This window comes from Peromyscus californicus, unplaced genomic scaffold (assembly GCF_007827085.1).
Source record: "Peromyscus californicus insignis strain IS unplaced genomic scaffold, ASM782708v3 Scaffold_15__1_contigs__length_86483966, whole genome shotgun sequence".
Classification (NCBI taxonomy): Eukaryota; Metazoa; Chordata; class Mammalia; order Rodentia; family Cricetidae; genus Peromyscus; species Peromyscus californicus.
In genome coordinates this window covers 68,279,959-68,294,192 of record NW_026294447.1, presented here as the reverse complement: position 1 = coordinate 68,294,192, position 14,234 = coordinate 68,279,959, and the positions used below count along the sequence as shown (strand labels likewise).

Here is a 14,234-nt window from a genome sequence, read left to right as displayed (position 1 = left end):
CCCTGACCCCACACCCTGACCCTAACCCTAACCCCCTAAGGCTGCTTGGGTAGGTCATGTGTGTACAGGTCATGGGAGTGGGATTGTGTAGATGCATACCCAGGGGTGGGATTTTGTAGAGAGGATAATAGTGGAATATTTATTTTTGTTTTTGTTTTGAAGGGCATAATTTTATTTTAATTTTTCTTTATTAAGAAATTTTCTACTCACTCTACATAAATATTCCATCTCCTCCCTCCTCCCACCCCACAGCCCTCCCTCCCAACCTCTAACCCTAACCCTAACCCTAACCCTCTAATTCTAACCCTAACCCTTGACCCCTGACCCCTGACCCCAACCCCAACCCCAACTCTGACCCTAAACCCAACCCTAACCCCAACCCCTAACCCCTAAACCCGAACCCCGAACCCCTAACCCCTAACCTGAACCCCTAACCCGAAACCTGAACTCTGAGCAAAAATCCTCTTTCAAAGTTCAAAACTGCACATATATAAACATTAGCTCATCTCACTCACAGATAGAGAAAATAACCACTAATAATTAAATCCTCACATCCTTACCTTCACCCAGGGTTATTTACACAAGACCATAACTTAAGACATTACTGCTCAAACTCCTGAGATGAAGTTTTAGCCATTTGCTAGTAACTGAGTTAAGGCAGTTACTTCCCACTGACCCAAGGAAATTGCATACAAGGTCAGGCAGGGGATAGTTGTCAAGCTTCTTGTGCAAAATAAGTATTAATTCCTTCTCAGCCAGGTGCTATTCCTAGATTTTCTCCTCATAAATTACTCTGATTGATATTACTAACCAAATGTTACATGCTCTGACATAAATTGCTTAGCCACCTAGCATATGTCCCCCTCCCGATCAGAAAGCAGCTGCAGCCTGGACAAGTGGGAAAGGTGGCGCCAAAGACAGTTTACTTTCTTGTGACTTACTGACCCCTAACCTAACCAATTCTAGGTTATAGTTTGAGCACATAAATTCTGTAACTGATCTTAGCCTTAGTTGACCCTAACAGAGGACTCACCTTTAATCACTCCCCCTTTTGTTTTGTAATTAGAAGCTGACAATTATTGCTTTATGTGTGGATCCTTATCACCTCTCTCAATGACCCTGAAAATTTCAAGCCTCGCATTGCTTTGCCAAAGAATTACTGCATATGTATATATACTGACATTCTGAGAGCACTGGAGAGAACTGAATGAGAACAGAGATGAGGACAGAGGTAGAAAGAAGTAGGTAGAATGATGAGAGAACAGCAGAAGGGACTGAGAGCAGGAGGCACTAAGAAGAGTTAAGTAAGAGAACAGAAAAAAAACTGTGTAGATGGAATTTGTCGCGTCTGCCTCGACCAGCAAGGAAGACACAACACCGAGCTCTTCTTCAAGCTGTTTTTTATTCAGGTCTTTTCAAAATCTGTGTCCTTTGTTCTTCTCCCCTAGGGAGAGCCCGCCCAGCCTTATATAGGTCTCAGACCACCAGCCATCATGCGCCACATGGGATTCCTGGATAGGTGCACGTATGCCTTAGCAAGCCGAAATTTAAAGCCAAGCCAAATAAGGAGTTGTTTAACATAGAGAGCACTCGCCATCGGGAGGGCGGGGGGCAAAAGCCAGAGCCATCTCAAGAATGCAGCTTCACGCAGCTCTCTACAGTTCGCCCTTTTTGTTTTAGACAACAGGCAAGAGTAGAGGTTTGATCTCTGAGAAAACAAGAACCTGTACTAATGCTATCCAGGTGTCATCCACCTAGAGAGTACCAGACCAGTTCAGCATCCTTTTTTCAGAGGCAGGAGATAGATGCCAACCCGCATGCAATCAAACATGCTCTTCTTGAGGTCAGTGTTATTTCGACCTCAAGTGCAGTGCCATGCCTCGCAACCTGTGCTTCAAGACTGCAGCTTTACTAGCCAAGCCTGAGGGGACTGACCAGCCTCAATGGCGGTAAATGCTTGGATAATCATGGCTGCCTGACAGCGCTGTGCAAACCTCATCTTATGGAAACACCACAGGCAAACAAGGAAGGCAAGTATCACAAGAACCAACAAGGCACCTAGTCCCGCCCACTCCTTCAAAAAATTAAAGGACTGATGAATCCAAGTCAGAAGTTCCTCTGCTGTGGCCACATGGACCCGCGTGCTGTTGACCGCAACAATCTCGTTCCTCAAGGTCGCTGTTAAATTATCAAACTCAGCAGTCCAGGCTCCTGTAATCATAGCACTCAATTGTTTAGAAAGATTAGCTGCTCGAGTCCAATTCTCATAGGTAATAGAGGTAATGCATAACCCAGTCATGGGTGCTATACAAGCAGAAGTAAGTACTCCCTCCATAATATCAATTTGTTCTTGTAATAGATCTACCCTCTGATTAAGTAATGTGATCCCACGATGTAGATGCACATTAATAGCATTTTGACTTTGCAGGGCTTTGGCAGTATTACTCGACAGTTCATTTAGTGCTTGTGCTGTCGGGACAGATGTGGCCATGGATGCAGCAGCCAACCCTGCAGCAGTATCTGATAATGCAATGGCTGTTACTATTGCTGCTGTAATGCCAAAGTCTCTTTTCTGCCTACTTAAGACCACTGGTAATTGTGCATCATCGATACGGACAGGTACAGGAATATAGGTGGGTACACGCATCACAATAGCGGAATCATGCTCAGAGGCATTCCAGCATTGTGCAAGAAAACATTTCTGAGATGAACAATTCAACATTCCACCCGAATAATTAAACAGCAGGAACAAGAAAGGGGGCCACACACAAACCAGGGTAGGACTAAAATGAACTGACTTAGAATGGGTACAATTCAGGGTGACATCTGATTCAAACGTCATCCCCATATGTACTGAATAACTACAATTCTGAAAAGCACCCCCTTTTACAAACCCCAAAGCATTAAGCTGGGTACAGGCACTGCGGGAATTACACAATACCCATGAATCAAAGGGATTAGAAAATGCTGCCTGCAAAGGATTATTATAAGAAAAATTAAACCCACTAAAGGAATTATTATACGGACTTACTTTCAATGATAAAGAAAAGGTCCTATTAAGATTAACAAAATTGGGTTGTAGGGTGCTTTGGCATCCTGTCCATGCCGGAGGCCAGGTGACAGAGCTCATACATCTAGGTAATAGGGATGGTTGTCGAGGAGGACTAGCACCTCCTTTACTTATGGCTCTGGGTGTAACTCCTTGCAGAAGTATTGCAGTACCACGACCAACAGAGGTGGTGGACCTATTGACTACATGATGAAAAACACCTAAAACATGATGATGCAACACCAAGCATGGATTTTCACTAATATTTTTTTGTGACATAGAAAAACATAAGGTATTATACAAAGAAACCCAAGTAAAATTATCTATGGCTTTTACATCATCAAATGGCAAAGAGGGCCATTCTAAGGTATCATTAGTAGTAAATATGAAAGGCAATATCCCTGAATCAGATGTCAAAGGAAGAGGATAGGGCCATGTTTTTAGGACGGCCCATAATTTAGTTTCCCTCTGTATTGTTCCTGGGAACATCAGCATCACCGTAATCATAATTGCCAGTAACCTTTTCATGGTCATTTTCTTCCCTTTCCCGGTCCGGTTGTATCTTCCTCACGAGTCGCTCTGGAATCCAGATTGGATCTTGTTGACCCTGTGGGAAAACACAAAGAGAGCCTCGTGCCCATGCAAGCACGGGATCAGGTCCATGCCAGATACCTGTCAAGGCATCTTTCCATTTTACCATCCCTTTAGAGGGACTGTGCTGACATTGATGTCTATCTGCAGCTGAACAGTTTGATCCATCCAAATTTAAAAAATTCAAGGTAAATAATGTAAGAGAGAGTCTATCCTTAGGGATACGGCTATGGCCTATTCCCCCTTTTTGTTTTTGAAGCAGTTCCTTCAAGGAGCGATGTGCGTGCTCCACAATGCCTTGACCCTGGGGATTATAGGGCAGGCCATGTACAAGTTGAACATCCATTTGACGGCAGAAGGAGGCAAACTTGTGACCCGTGTAAGCAGGACCGTTGTCTGTTTTTATTTGTTGTGGTTTGCCCCACGCTGCCCATGCCTCTAGGCAATGGGTGATCACGTGAAATGCCTTCTCACCTGCCATTGGGGTGGCGTGGATGACTCCAGAACAAGTGTCAACAGAAACATGGACATATTTGACCCGTCCAAATTCAGAGATATGTGTAACATCCATTTGCCATATTTTCAGAGGGAGCAAACCCCGAGGGTTGACTCCTAATGCAGGAGGGTGCTGAAAAATGACACATTGAGGACAATCTAGAACTACCTTACGTGCATCAGCACGTGAGAGAGAAAACCTTTGTTGTAATGTTTTAGCATTAACATGATATTCCTTGTGGAATTCTTGTGCTCGTTGCACTGCTGAGGCCACAAACATCCACTCTTGCCTGGTACAGAGGTCTACAACATTGTTGCCCTCAGCTAATGGGCCTGGTAGGCCAGTATGAGCACGAATATGTTGTGCAAAGAATGGGTTTTTCCGCTGCCAAATCAGTTGTTGCAATTGGCAAAAAACCGACTGTACGGGACTAGAGGATTTAAGAGGCCCTGCACATTCAAGAATTCTTAAGGCATTAACAACATAGCAGGAATCTGATACCAAATTAAATGGAAATGGACAAACCTTAAAAACTTCTAGAGCAATTAAAAGTTCCACCTGCTGAGGTGCGCCTGGTAAATATTGGTGCTTCACAGGCTCCCCTGAGCCCACCATATAGGCCCTGCAACCTGTTTTAGATCCGTCAGTAAAAACAACGGCAGCTCCAGGAATTGGCCGGGAAGCAGTTATTTTAGGAAAGACTACAGGATGTTCCTTAAAAAAATTCAATAATGGATGTTTTGGATAATGGCAATCTATATGCCCCGCATAGCTACAGCGCAATATGGCCCAATCATCAACAGTAGCACATAAAACTTTCACCTGATTGACATTATAAGGTACAATCAGCATTTGCGGGGAAGTTCCAAAATATTGCAAGCACTGCTGAATACCTTGCTGGGCAAGTAGTGCCACAGTTGTGGGATAATATTCAATGGATTTTGCAGGGGAAATTCTAGTGTAAACCCACAGTAAAGGTCCATCCTGCCATAAAATACCGGTGGGTTGCAAAAAGGTGGGCAGAATGCATAATACAATTGTGTTGGGATCTCGAACTCTCTGAAGAAAGGCTTCCTGTAATCTATCCTCAACTTTGCATAGTGCTTCATGTGCTTCTGTGGTTAACTGTCTAGGGGAATCCAAAGCTGTGTCACCTGCTAATGTATCATAAAGCGGCTTTAGCTCATAATTTGCCATTTTTAAACTGCCTCTTATCCAATTTATGTCCCCTAATAATTTTTGAAAATCATTTAATGTACAAAAATGATCTTTTCTCAATTCTACCTTTTGAGGCCTAATCTGTTGACTGGTAATCTTAGAGCCTAAATAAGTAACCACCTGATCCTGTTGTACCTTCTCAGGAGCGATGTACAACCCTTTTGCTCTTAACACTGTCCCTAAAAAGTGATATGCAGCTTGTAAAACATTCTTTTTTTTTGTTGTGAGGAGGATGTCGTCCATATAATGGACACATCTAACAGCAGGGAAGCGGGCCCTTAATGGCTCTAGAGCTTGTGCTACAAACAACTGACACATAGTAGGACTGTTGGCCATGCCTTGTGGTAGGACAATCCACTGATATCTCTTATCTGGCTCTTCATGATTAGTAGATGGCACTGTAAATGCAAATCTTTCACTATCCTTGTCATGCAAGGGGATGGAGAAAAAACAATCTTTAATATCGATCACAATAATGGGCCAGTTCTCTGGTAAGGCTGATAATAATGGAAGACCTCTCTGTACAGGCCCCATAATATTCATCTGGTCATTTATTGCTCTAAGGTCATGCATTGTCTTTGCAGAGTCTCAATCTGAGTAAGTGTAAATGCAGCGGTAACACCATAACTTTTCACAGACTCGGCTATAGACTTGACAAGTTTAAAATCCAAAGGTTCATGATATCTTTGATTCTGATTATCTACAAAAACAGGACAAGCCACCTGCATCTCTCTCCTAACCTCCCTCCACAGCTGTGGGTGGAGGCTGCTGCTGACCGGAGACGCTCCGGGAGCTGCTGTCGCAGCCTCAGGGTAAGGGGGAGGAGCGGAGGGGATTAAGGACCCACAAACCTTTTTTCTTTTGTCTTTCTCTCTCACCTTGTTTTTAATCTTTACTTTTTGTAATGCTCTAACTAGAGACTCTATCTCCTCCGAACCGAGAGAAGAGTCAGTAGATTCGGGGTCTTCAAAGTCCGATAGGGAGGGATAGAGTTGTGTCTCCTTTTTCTTTTGTTGTTTACTGCCCTTGGATTTTACAGATTCCACCTTTTCAGACCCCGCCTTCTCTGATCGCTCCTCTTGTAACTGCTCTAGGGCGGCTTGTCCGCTTTCCAAAGCATCGCTACAGCGTTGATCCTCTAAGCAGCCACGTACTAATCTCCAAACTGGTCTCACCCCCGGTTTCAGGGTCCCCTGTTCTGCTGCGAAGTCTAAGTCTCGTCCCAATTTTTCCCAGGAGGACACTGTGAGACTCCCAGAAACAGCGAACCATGGGGCCACGACATCGCATTCCTCTAAGAATCTTTGTAAAGTTCCCTTCTTTAAGTCTTTAGTTAGAAGCAGCTCATTGAGAGCTATAAAAATTGGGTGTGAGAAGGAAGTGCCCATCCTTGTACAACCCTTTGTTTTTAACCTAAGATATTTCTCGGAGCTTCTGCCCAAAAGCCCCAGTTTACAAGTTCACTTTTGCTCCACGCATCCGCGGAGATGTAACAGCCAAACTAGTTTTGTTTCAATATATACCGTCTGCTTTTGACGCAGCTCTGCGATACCGCTCTCTCTTTATCTACAGAAGAGAGCAAAACCCGCTTTTGTCGCGGTTCCCCAAGTAACCCGGGGACTTACCAGGTATACCTACCCTGACAGCAAGAAGTTCTGAGCTCCCTTTCTTCAAAGAGTTTTCCCCGTACGGGCCACCAATTGTCGCGTCTGCCTCGACCAGCAAGGAAGACACAACACCGAGCTCTTCTTCAAGCTGTTTTTTATTCAGGTCTTTTCAAAATCTGTGTCCTTTGTTCTTCTCCCCTAGGGAGAGCCCGCCCAGCCTTATATAGGTCTCAGACCACCAGCCATCATGCGCCACATGGGATTCCTGGATAGGTGCACGTATGCCTTAGCAAGCCGAAATTTAAAGCCAAGCCAAATAAGGAGTTGTTTAACATAGAGAGCACTCGCCATCGGGAGGGCGGGGGGCAAAAGCCAGAGCCATCTCAAGAATGCAGCTTCACGCAGCTCTCTACAGGAATTGACTTAGAAGAATAAAGTGAATGGACTAACAAACTCAGTCTGCTAAGATTCATTGAATATCCCTCAGATTAGTATGCTTAGCCCCTTGCAGCATCTGTTCTTGACCCTGATAAAAATCTCTTCAAGGCAGGCACTTGGGGGAATTTGTTACCTAACCTTCTAACCCTAACCCTAACTCTTGACTCTAACCCCTTACCTGACTCTAAACTTAACCCTAACCCTCTAACCCTAACCCTCACCCTACCCTGTCTATTCTGAACCCTATTCCTAACCTTGACCTCAACCCTGAGTTATTCTGACCCTGATAGTAGCCTTCTATCCTTGACCCTCTCACCCCTTGACCCTCTGACCTTGTCCATGACCCTAACCCTCTAACCCTTTACCATTAATCATAACTTACCCCTAATCCCTAACACATAAACCATAACCTAAGTCTAACCCTAACCCTAAACCCTGAGTTACAGGACCTGACCCCGACCCCGACCATCTTGATCAGTACCCTGACCAGGATACTGACCTCAACCTATCCCAACCCCAATCCTCTAACTCTCCCACCCTCTAACCCCCTAACCCTTGACTCTAATGCTGACCTAAGCCTACACCCAGACCCTAACCCTGACCCTCTAACCATGACCCTGACCTTGAGTTACCCTGTCCCTGAACTATCTACAGCTCTGTAGATACCTATAGCTCAGGAGAGAAAGGTACCCTGACTGTCAGAATTCAGACTATAGCTACAGTTGTGAAGGGAAGGTACCCTGAATACTTACAGCAGTGAGGAGAAAGGAATCACAACTGTCAGGAAGTCAGGCTATACCCGAAGTTGTGTTCCAGCTGAGGATGATCTCACAGCAGGATGAAGGAATCTTGCTCCTCTTTGAGAGAAAGCCATTACAGCCGGGCTCTGCTCCACTCCCCTATGGGAGTTTCCCAGCAGAGGTGTTCATTGTTTTTCTGCTCTGCTCTGCTGTACTATGGAGTTTCCCAGCACAGATGTCTATTTCTTCTCAGATCCATCCCAAATTGTTACTTCTCTGCTTCACTCAACTGAGAGGGAAACCACTGTAGAAATGTAGCAGTCTATTCCAGTTCCATGCAAAAAGTTGTTACTTCTGCACTGCTCCCAAAAGGTAGTTTCTCATCAGAGGTGCCCATTGCTTCTCTGCTCCACTCCATGAGGAAGTTTTGATCTGCTAAAGCAAAAGAAGTTCTTCACCCAAAACTGATTCAAAATACATACATTTAGGCCGGGCGGTGGTGGCGCATGCCTTTAATCCCAGCACATGGGAGGCAGAGGCAGGCAGATCTCTGAGTTCGAGGCCAACCTGGGCTACAGAGTGAGTTCAAGGAAAGGTACCAAAGCTACACAGAGAAACCCTTTTGCTTTAGCAAAAACTGTCCCTTGGCTTTTGACTCTAATTTCCCCTCTTACTCAACTGAGCACAGTCACAACAAATATGCCTTTTGTAAGACAGCATAGCTCTCATGGTGCTGTGATTCAAATGGCAATATCTGTTAAGGCATTGTTTTCTTGTTTTCTTTCTTAAAATAATGCATGGCAACTGCAATTCACCTACCTGAAATAGAGGCATATGGTTTTGTGAGAATTTAATAATCATCAACGCACTATAAGCTGTGCTCATTTACACTGTTTCTTTTGTTTAAAACTTCCAGGGCACATAACAATTTCTTCAGAGGCACAGTTGTATCACCTAGCACATGAAAATTACCTTTCATATCTCCTAGAACTGTGATGATGTTCTTTGATATTATAGTCTTCCAAACTGTATCCTAAAATATAGTACCAGAAAATGTATGTTATATTATTGAAAATTATGCAAAATTTAAGTTACTATCTTCAGTGAACCTTAGTACTATGATTGATTCATTCACATCATTCATCTTCTTTCTCAATCATATTAGAGGAGCAAAAATAACCAAAGAACAGTTGCCCCCTTATGTTAAAATGTAAAGAAAAATTCTGTCTTACCTATAGTAGTGAGGTTCCTGTAAGTCTCCAACATCACATCTTTGTAGAGATTCTTCTGGGAAGGATCCAGCAAAGTCCACTCTTCCCAAGCGAAGTCAACATGCACATCATCATAGGTCACTGCATTCTAAAACATCCCATACATGTGTACATTATAATGTAACCACTAAGTCATTTTGAAGAAAACTTGATAGGAGGGTCATCTCTGTCATTTCTGTACCGTTTGAGTGGAATATCACCTTACAAGAGAAATGCCTATTAACAAACACAGAGAGACAAATAAACAGATCAACAGTGCAGAGTACACATGAGAGAAATTGTATGAGCAATTACTAACAACAGAGAAGAAAAATAAGATAGATAAACTGGCTCACACCTTTAACCCCAGCACTCAGAAGGAAGAGGCAAGTATATCTGTCTCTGAGTGGAATGCCAACCTAGTCTATGCAATCAAGTCCAGGACAGCCAGAAGTACATATTGACACCCTGTCTCCCATGTAAAAAAATTAGTCAATCTTGCCAGGTGGTAGTGGTGCATGCCTTAAATCCCAGCACTCGGGAGGCAGAGGCAGGCAGATCTCTGTGAGTTCAAAGTAATCCTGGTCTACAAAGTGAGTTCCTGGAAAGGTGCAAAGCTACACAGAGAAACCCTGTCTCAAAAAAAAAATCAGTCAAACTAACAAAAATGATAGAAAGAACTCAGAGGTCTTTACTGAAGTGCCTACAAAGAGTTATGCATTCATTCCAGTTCTGTATTCACCTTCCAGAAACCTGAAATGCCCTAATTTATACTATAACATCAATAAGATTTTACTAAAAGATTATTTACTAAAATATTATTACTAAAAGATTTTACATTTTTAAACAGTTACAAATGGACAGATGAAAACATAAACGATATAAATGTTGATCATATATAATCAACACAGGGCAGGAGAGATGGCTCAGTAGTAAAGAACTCTTGCTGGTCTTGCATATAGGTAGGCTCAATTGCCAGTACTTACATGGGCATCAGAACTATTCATTATTTCAAGTTCAGGGTTTCTGAGACCATCTTTTGAACACTATGAGGTGATCACCCACATGGTGCATACCCACATGGTGCATACCCATGCATACAAGTAAAATACTGATATTCATTTAAAATATTCAAAACAAACACAACATGCAGGAAGAAGATCATGCACCTACAATCCAATGACTCAGAAGGCTCAGGCAGTATTAATGTCATGAATTCATGACATCCTGGGAAGCAGAATGATAACCTCTGCCAAATTTTTAAATTCAAGATATGAGTAAAGCTTAGTACACCAGCATATGCTTGACGTGTACAAAAACCTACACCACAGGGCCATCACCCAATAATATAAAAACAAAAAAAGCCAAGAATGCTGGCCCACCTTTAATCCCAGGATTTAGGAGCCAGAGTCAGGGGGATCTCTGAGTTCAAGCACAGCCTGGCGCACAGAGCTACTTTCATGACAGCCAGGGCTATAAAGACAAACCTTGTCTTCAAAAACAAACAAACAAACAAACAAAAATAAAACAGCAGGCTACCAAACTGCCTTAGCCTGCAGTAGTAATTGCTTCTATTGTATTTTATGTGATTTAGAGATAGAGTCTATAATGGTAGTAAAGGCATAACAGTACAAGAAGGAAGCTGGCTGATTAGTTTCAACCACAACACAATAGATACAAACTACAGTAAATGGGTTGAGACTATCCCATTCCCAATGAGGAATTTCATCCAGAAAGGCCCCTCCTACTACAGGTTTCACAAGCAATTTAAAGAAAGTCACCAAGGAGATACACATGTTCAAATATATCATCCTATCTGGGAGGTTTTCATTCATTCTGACACAGGTCACTATAGGCTCATGGTCATCCACAAAGAAAAATGCATTTATTCACTTCAATGATCCTCATAATCTACAACAGCCCCTGAGCTTTTCAAATGTCCAAAGTCTCTTCTGATACTCAAGACCATCTCTTGACAGTGCCATCTTGTAAACTCATAAATCAAGTTACATCTTTCCAACATACAATAGATATTGGAATACCATTACCATTCCAAATGAGAGAAATGGAGACATAGTGAAGGAAGATTGGACCAAGGCAAGACTGAAGCACAGCAGGACAAACATCAAATTCTTTATCACTGTCTCAGACACATAGGGCTTCAGTTTCAAAGGGCTTAGATGGCCCTATTCCTGCAACTTCTCATACATCTCTTTTTGGTTACTTTCACTCCCAATATGCAGCTCAGTCTCCATGTAAAATGTCTCATAGCTTAGATATCTAAACATCTTGTGGTCTCAAAATGCTACCCAGGCTGTTGTGGAATATTATTTTAAAATGTGTTATATCTGTTTATGTTGAACATTTGTTTTAACGATGCAAAGATGTGTTGCATTCTGTTGTGTTGCACTTGTTTAACTCTGTGAGACTGTGATACTTTGCCTGTCTAAAATATCTGATTGATCTAATAAAGAGCTGAATGGGCAATAGCTTGGCGGGAAAGGAAAGGCAGGGCTGGCAGACAGAATAAACGTGAGGAGAAATCCGGAAAGAAAAAAAAGGAAGGAGGAGCAAGAAAATGAGAGGACACCACCTAGCTACACAGCAAGCCATGGAGTAAGAAGTAAAGAAAGGTATAATCAAAATAGAGAAAGATAAAAGACCAGAGGCATATAGAATAGAGAAAGATAAAAGCCCAGAGGCATAAGGTAGATGGGAGAATTTAAGAAAATCTGGCTAGAAACAACCCAAACTAAGGCTGGGCATTTGTAAGAAAGAATAAGCCTCTGTGTGTGTGAGTGTTGAGAGCTGAGTGGCAGAACACCAAAAGAGTAAAGAGTTAAAAACAAAACAAAACAAAAACAAAAACAACCAACAACATCAAGCATCATGCAATGAACTCTTACAGTCTTCTCACTGGGTTTCTGACTCTGCCAAACACAGATGCTTGCAACAATCCTGAACTGTAACCACAGAGTAAGAATCTTGACCTTAAAATTTGATTTTCTTGTTTCCAGGACTAGCCCATGAAGGCTGATCCTGCAAAGTTTGATTTCTTAATTGGGATGGACATTAACATAATTGGACCACAGGAGCAGCAGATTTTGTATGAAGTTGCTTCCTGGGACTTGAAATCACTTTGCTTACTCCTTCCATAAATTGAAGCTTTAGATGGATGGAGTCTTACCCTTAGGGCACCTTGGTATGCTTCCATTCTATAGCAAGGGCCTTCTTTATAATGATGATAAATTCCTTGAAAATCCCTGCCTCTTTCAGCAATTGACTGCCACCTGAAACTCACAGCTATCCAGATGGATCTCTGCCTCCTGAGTTTTAGAATTAAAAGTGTGTACCACCATTGCCTGACCTCTAATCTAATCTGTGTCTAATCTAGTGGCTTGCTCTGTCCTCTGATACTCAGGCAAGCTTTATTAGGGTACACACTATTATCATTATAGCCCTCCACCTGGGGGAGAGGGGAATCATTCTATTCCACATTGTGTAATGGGCTGTGCAAGAGGAAGAATGGAAAGTGCCTATGGAGTGCAGGAAGATAGCAGGGTCAACTATCTTCCATGGAGCCAAGGCAAGTACTATTGAAATGTTTACCTGTATAAATTTGGAAAGGTCTGAGTCTGGAGTGGGAGGCAGGGCCAAGGAATCACTGTGCTATGTCTTTAAGCACAGGGTAACCCTAAGGGACTTTCTCTTGTCACTCAGTCTTCAGGAGCTAACCAGGGCCTCCAGTCTGTCAGTCAGAAGTGGTGCAGGGCTCTTGCTGGGGCCAGTTCAACTGAGACCCTTTTGAGTGAGGACTCAAGAAAGACATGGCAGTGGCTTGCTCTGCTTCTCTGATCTTTCAGCTTACACCCCAATATCTGGCTCAGGGTTTTTTATTATAAGAACATTTAACATTTGAACAACAGAAGGGTACCCAAAATATTAGCAATTAAGAGAGATTTTAGGACAAAAAAGGAGATGTTTGCTCTGTGGCTCCATGCTGAGGTCAGGTGAACTCAAGGTACTTTTTATCTGGTTGTCCCAGGGACTTCAGACAACCAGAAGAGAAAAACAGGAACTAGATCACAAACAAGATGATAGGTCTTTCTCCCATCAGAAGGCTGGATGATGGCGCCATTGCTTTAGGAGTTTTCTTCTGAAATGCATTTCAATCACTTGAAATTTTAATAATAATAAAAAGTATAGTCTTCACGATAAGTTGAATACTTAGAAACTGAGCAAGGAAAAATGCTTTTATGGGCACTATAGTTAGCTAGCATGTGTTACTCAGTGGGCAGCTGAAAAAACAGCAGTATTAATCAAGGTTCTCTGCTTGAATAGAACTGATAAAATAAATCTCTGTATGTATTTAGTAAGTGGATTTATTAGAATATTTCACAGACTGTAGTCCAGCTAGTCTAGCATTGATTGTTTACCAATGAAAACTGAAGAATTCAATAGTTCTTTAATCCATGAGGCTGGATGTCTCAGATGGTCTTCAGTATATACCAGAATTCCTAAGATCTAGGCTCTAAAGATAATAAAGAAATAACCTTCCCAGCCACAGACAGGGCAATCATTCAAAGAGAAAGAGCTTCCATCTTCAATTTCTTTTATATATGTAGTCTGCCACCAGAAGGTCTGACAAGATTACAGGTAGATTTTATTACCTCAAAAGTTCAAGATTAATGAAGGATTTTCCCATTTCAAAACCTTTAATTAAGTAAAATCCTTCCCAGGTATACCCATTTCTTTGTATATTGGTTAATTTCAGAGGTAGTTTGACTACCAAGAATAGCCATCACAACAGTCAAGATGGAAGAAATGAGAAAAATTTCTTGCCTG

The 14,234-nt window shown here is 42.3% G+C and overlaps 1 protein-coding gene and 1 long non-coding RNA gene across 2 annotated transcripts in view; both read right to left on the bottom strand.

The window, feature by feature from the left end:
- Nucleotides 1–1,894: 1,894 nt before the first annotated feature.
- On the bottom strand, nt 1,895–7,558 carry LOC128110428 (uncharacterized). Its single transcript, XM_052738151.1, has 2 exons — nt 6,993–7,558; nt 1,895–3,656 (listed from the first exon to the last, which is right to left on the bottom strand). The coding sequence occupies exon 2, from the start codon at nt 3,581–3,583 to the stop codon at nt 1,895–1,897; it is 1,689 nt and encodes a 562-aa protein (XP_052594111.1). The 5' UTR covers nt 3,584–3,656; nt 6,993–7,558.
- A 375-nt stretch (nt 7,559–7,933) lies between these two features.
- Nucleotides 7,934–14,234, bottom strand: part of LOC128111060 (uncharacterized) — a 31,937-nt gene continuing 25,636 nt past the window's right edge. The window contains exons 3-5 of the long non-coding RNA XR_008218452.1: nt 9,372–9,626; nt 9,112–9,172; nt 7,934–8,571 (exon numbers count right to left, since the gene is read on the bottom strand). This is a non-coding gene — a long non-coding RNA (uncharacterized LOC128111060). The remainder of the gene's footprint in view (nt 8,572–9,111; nt 9,173–9,371; nt 9,627–14,234) is intronic.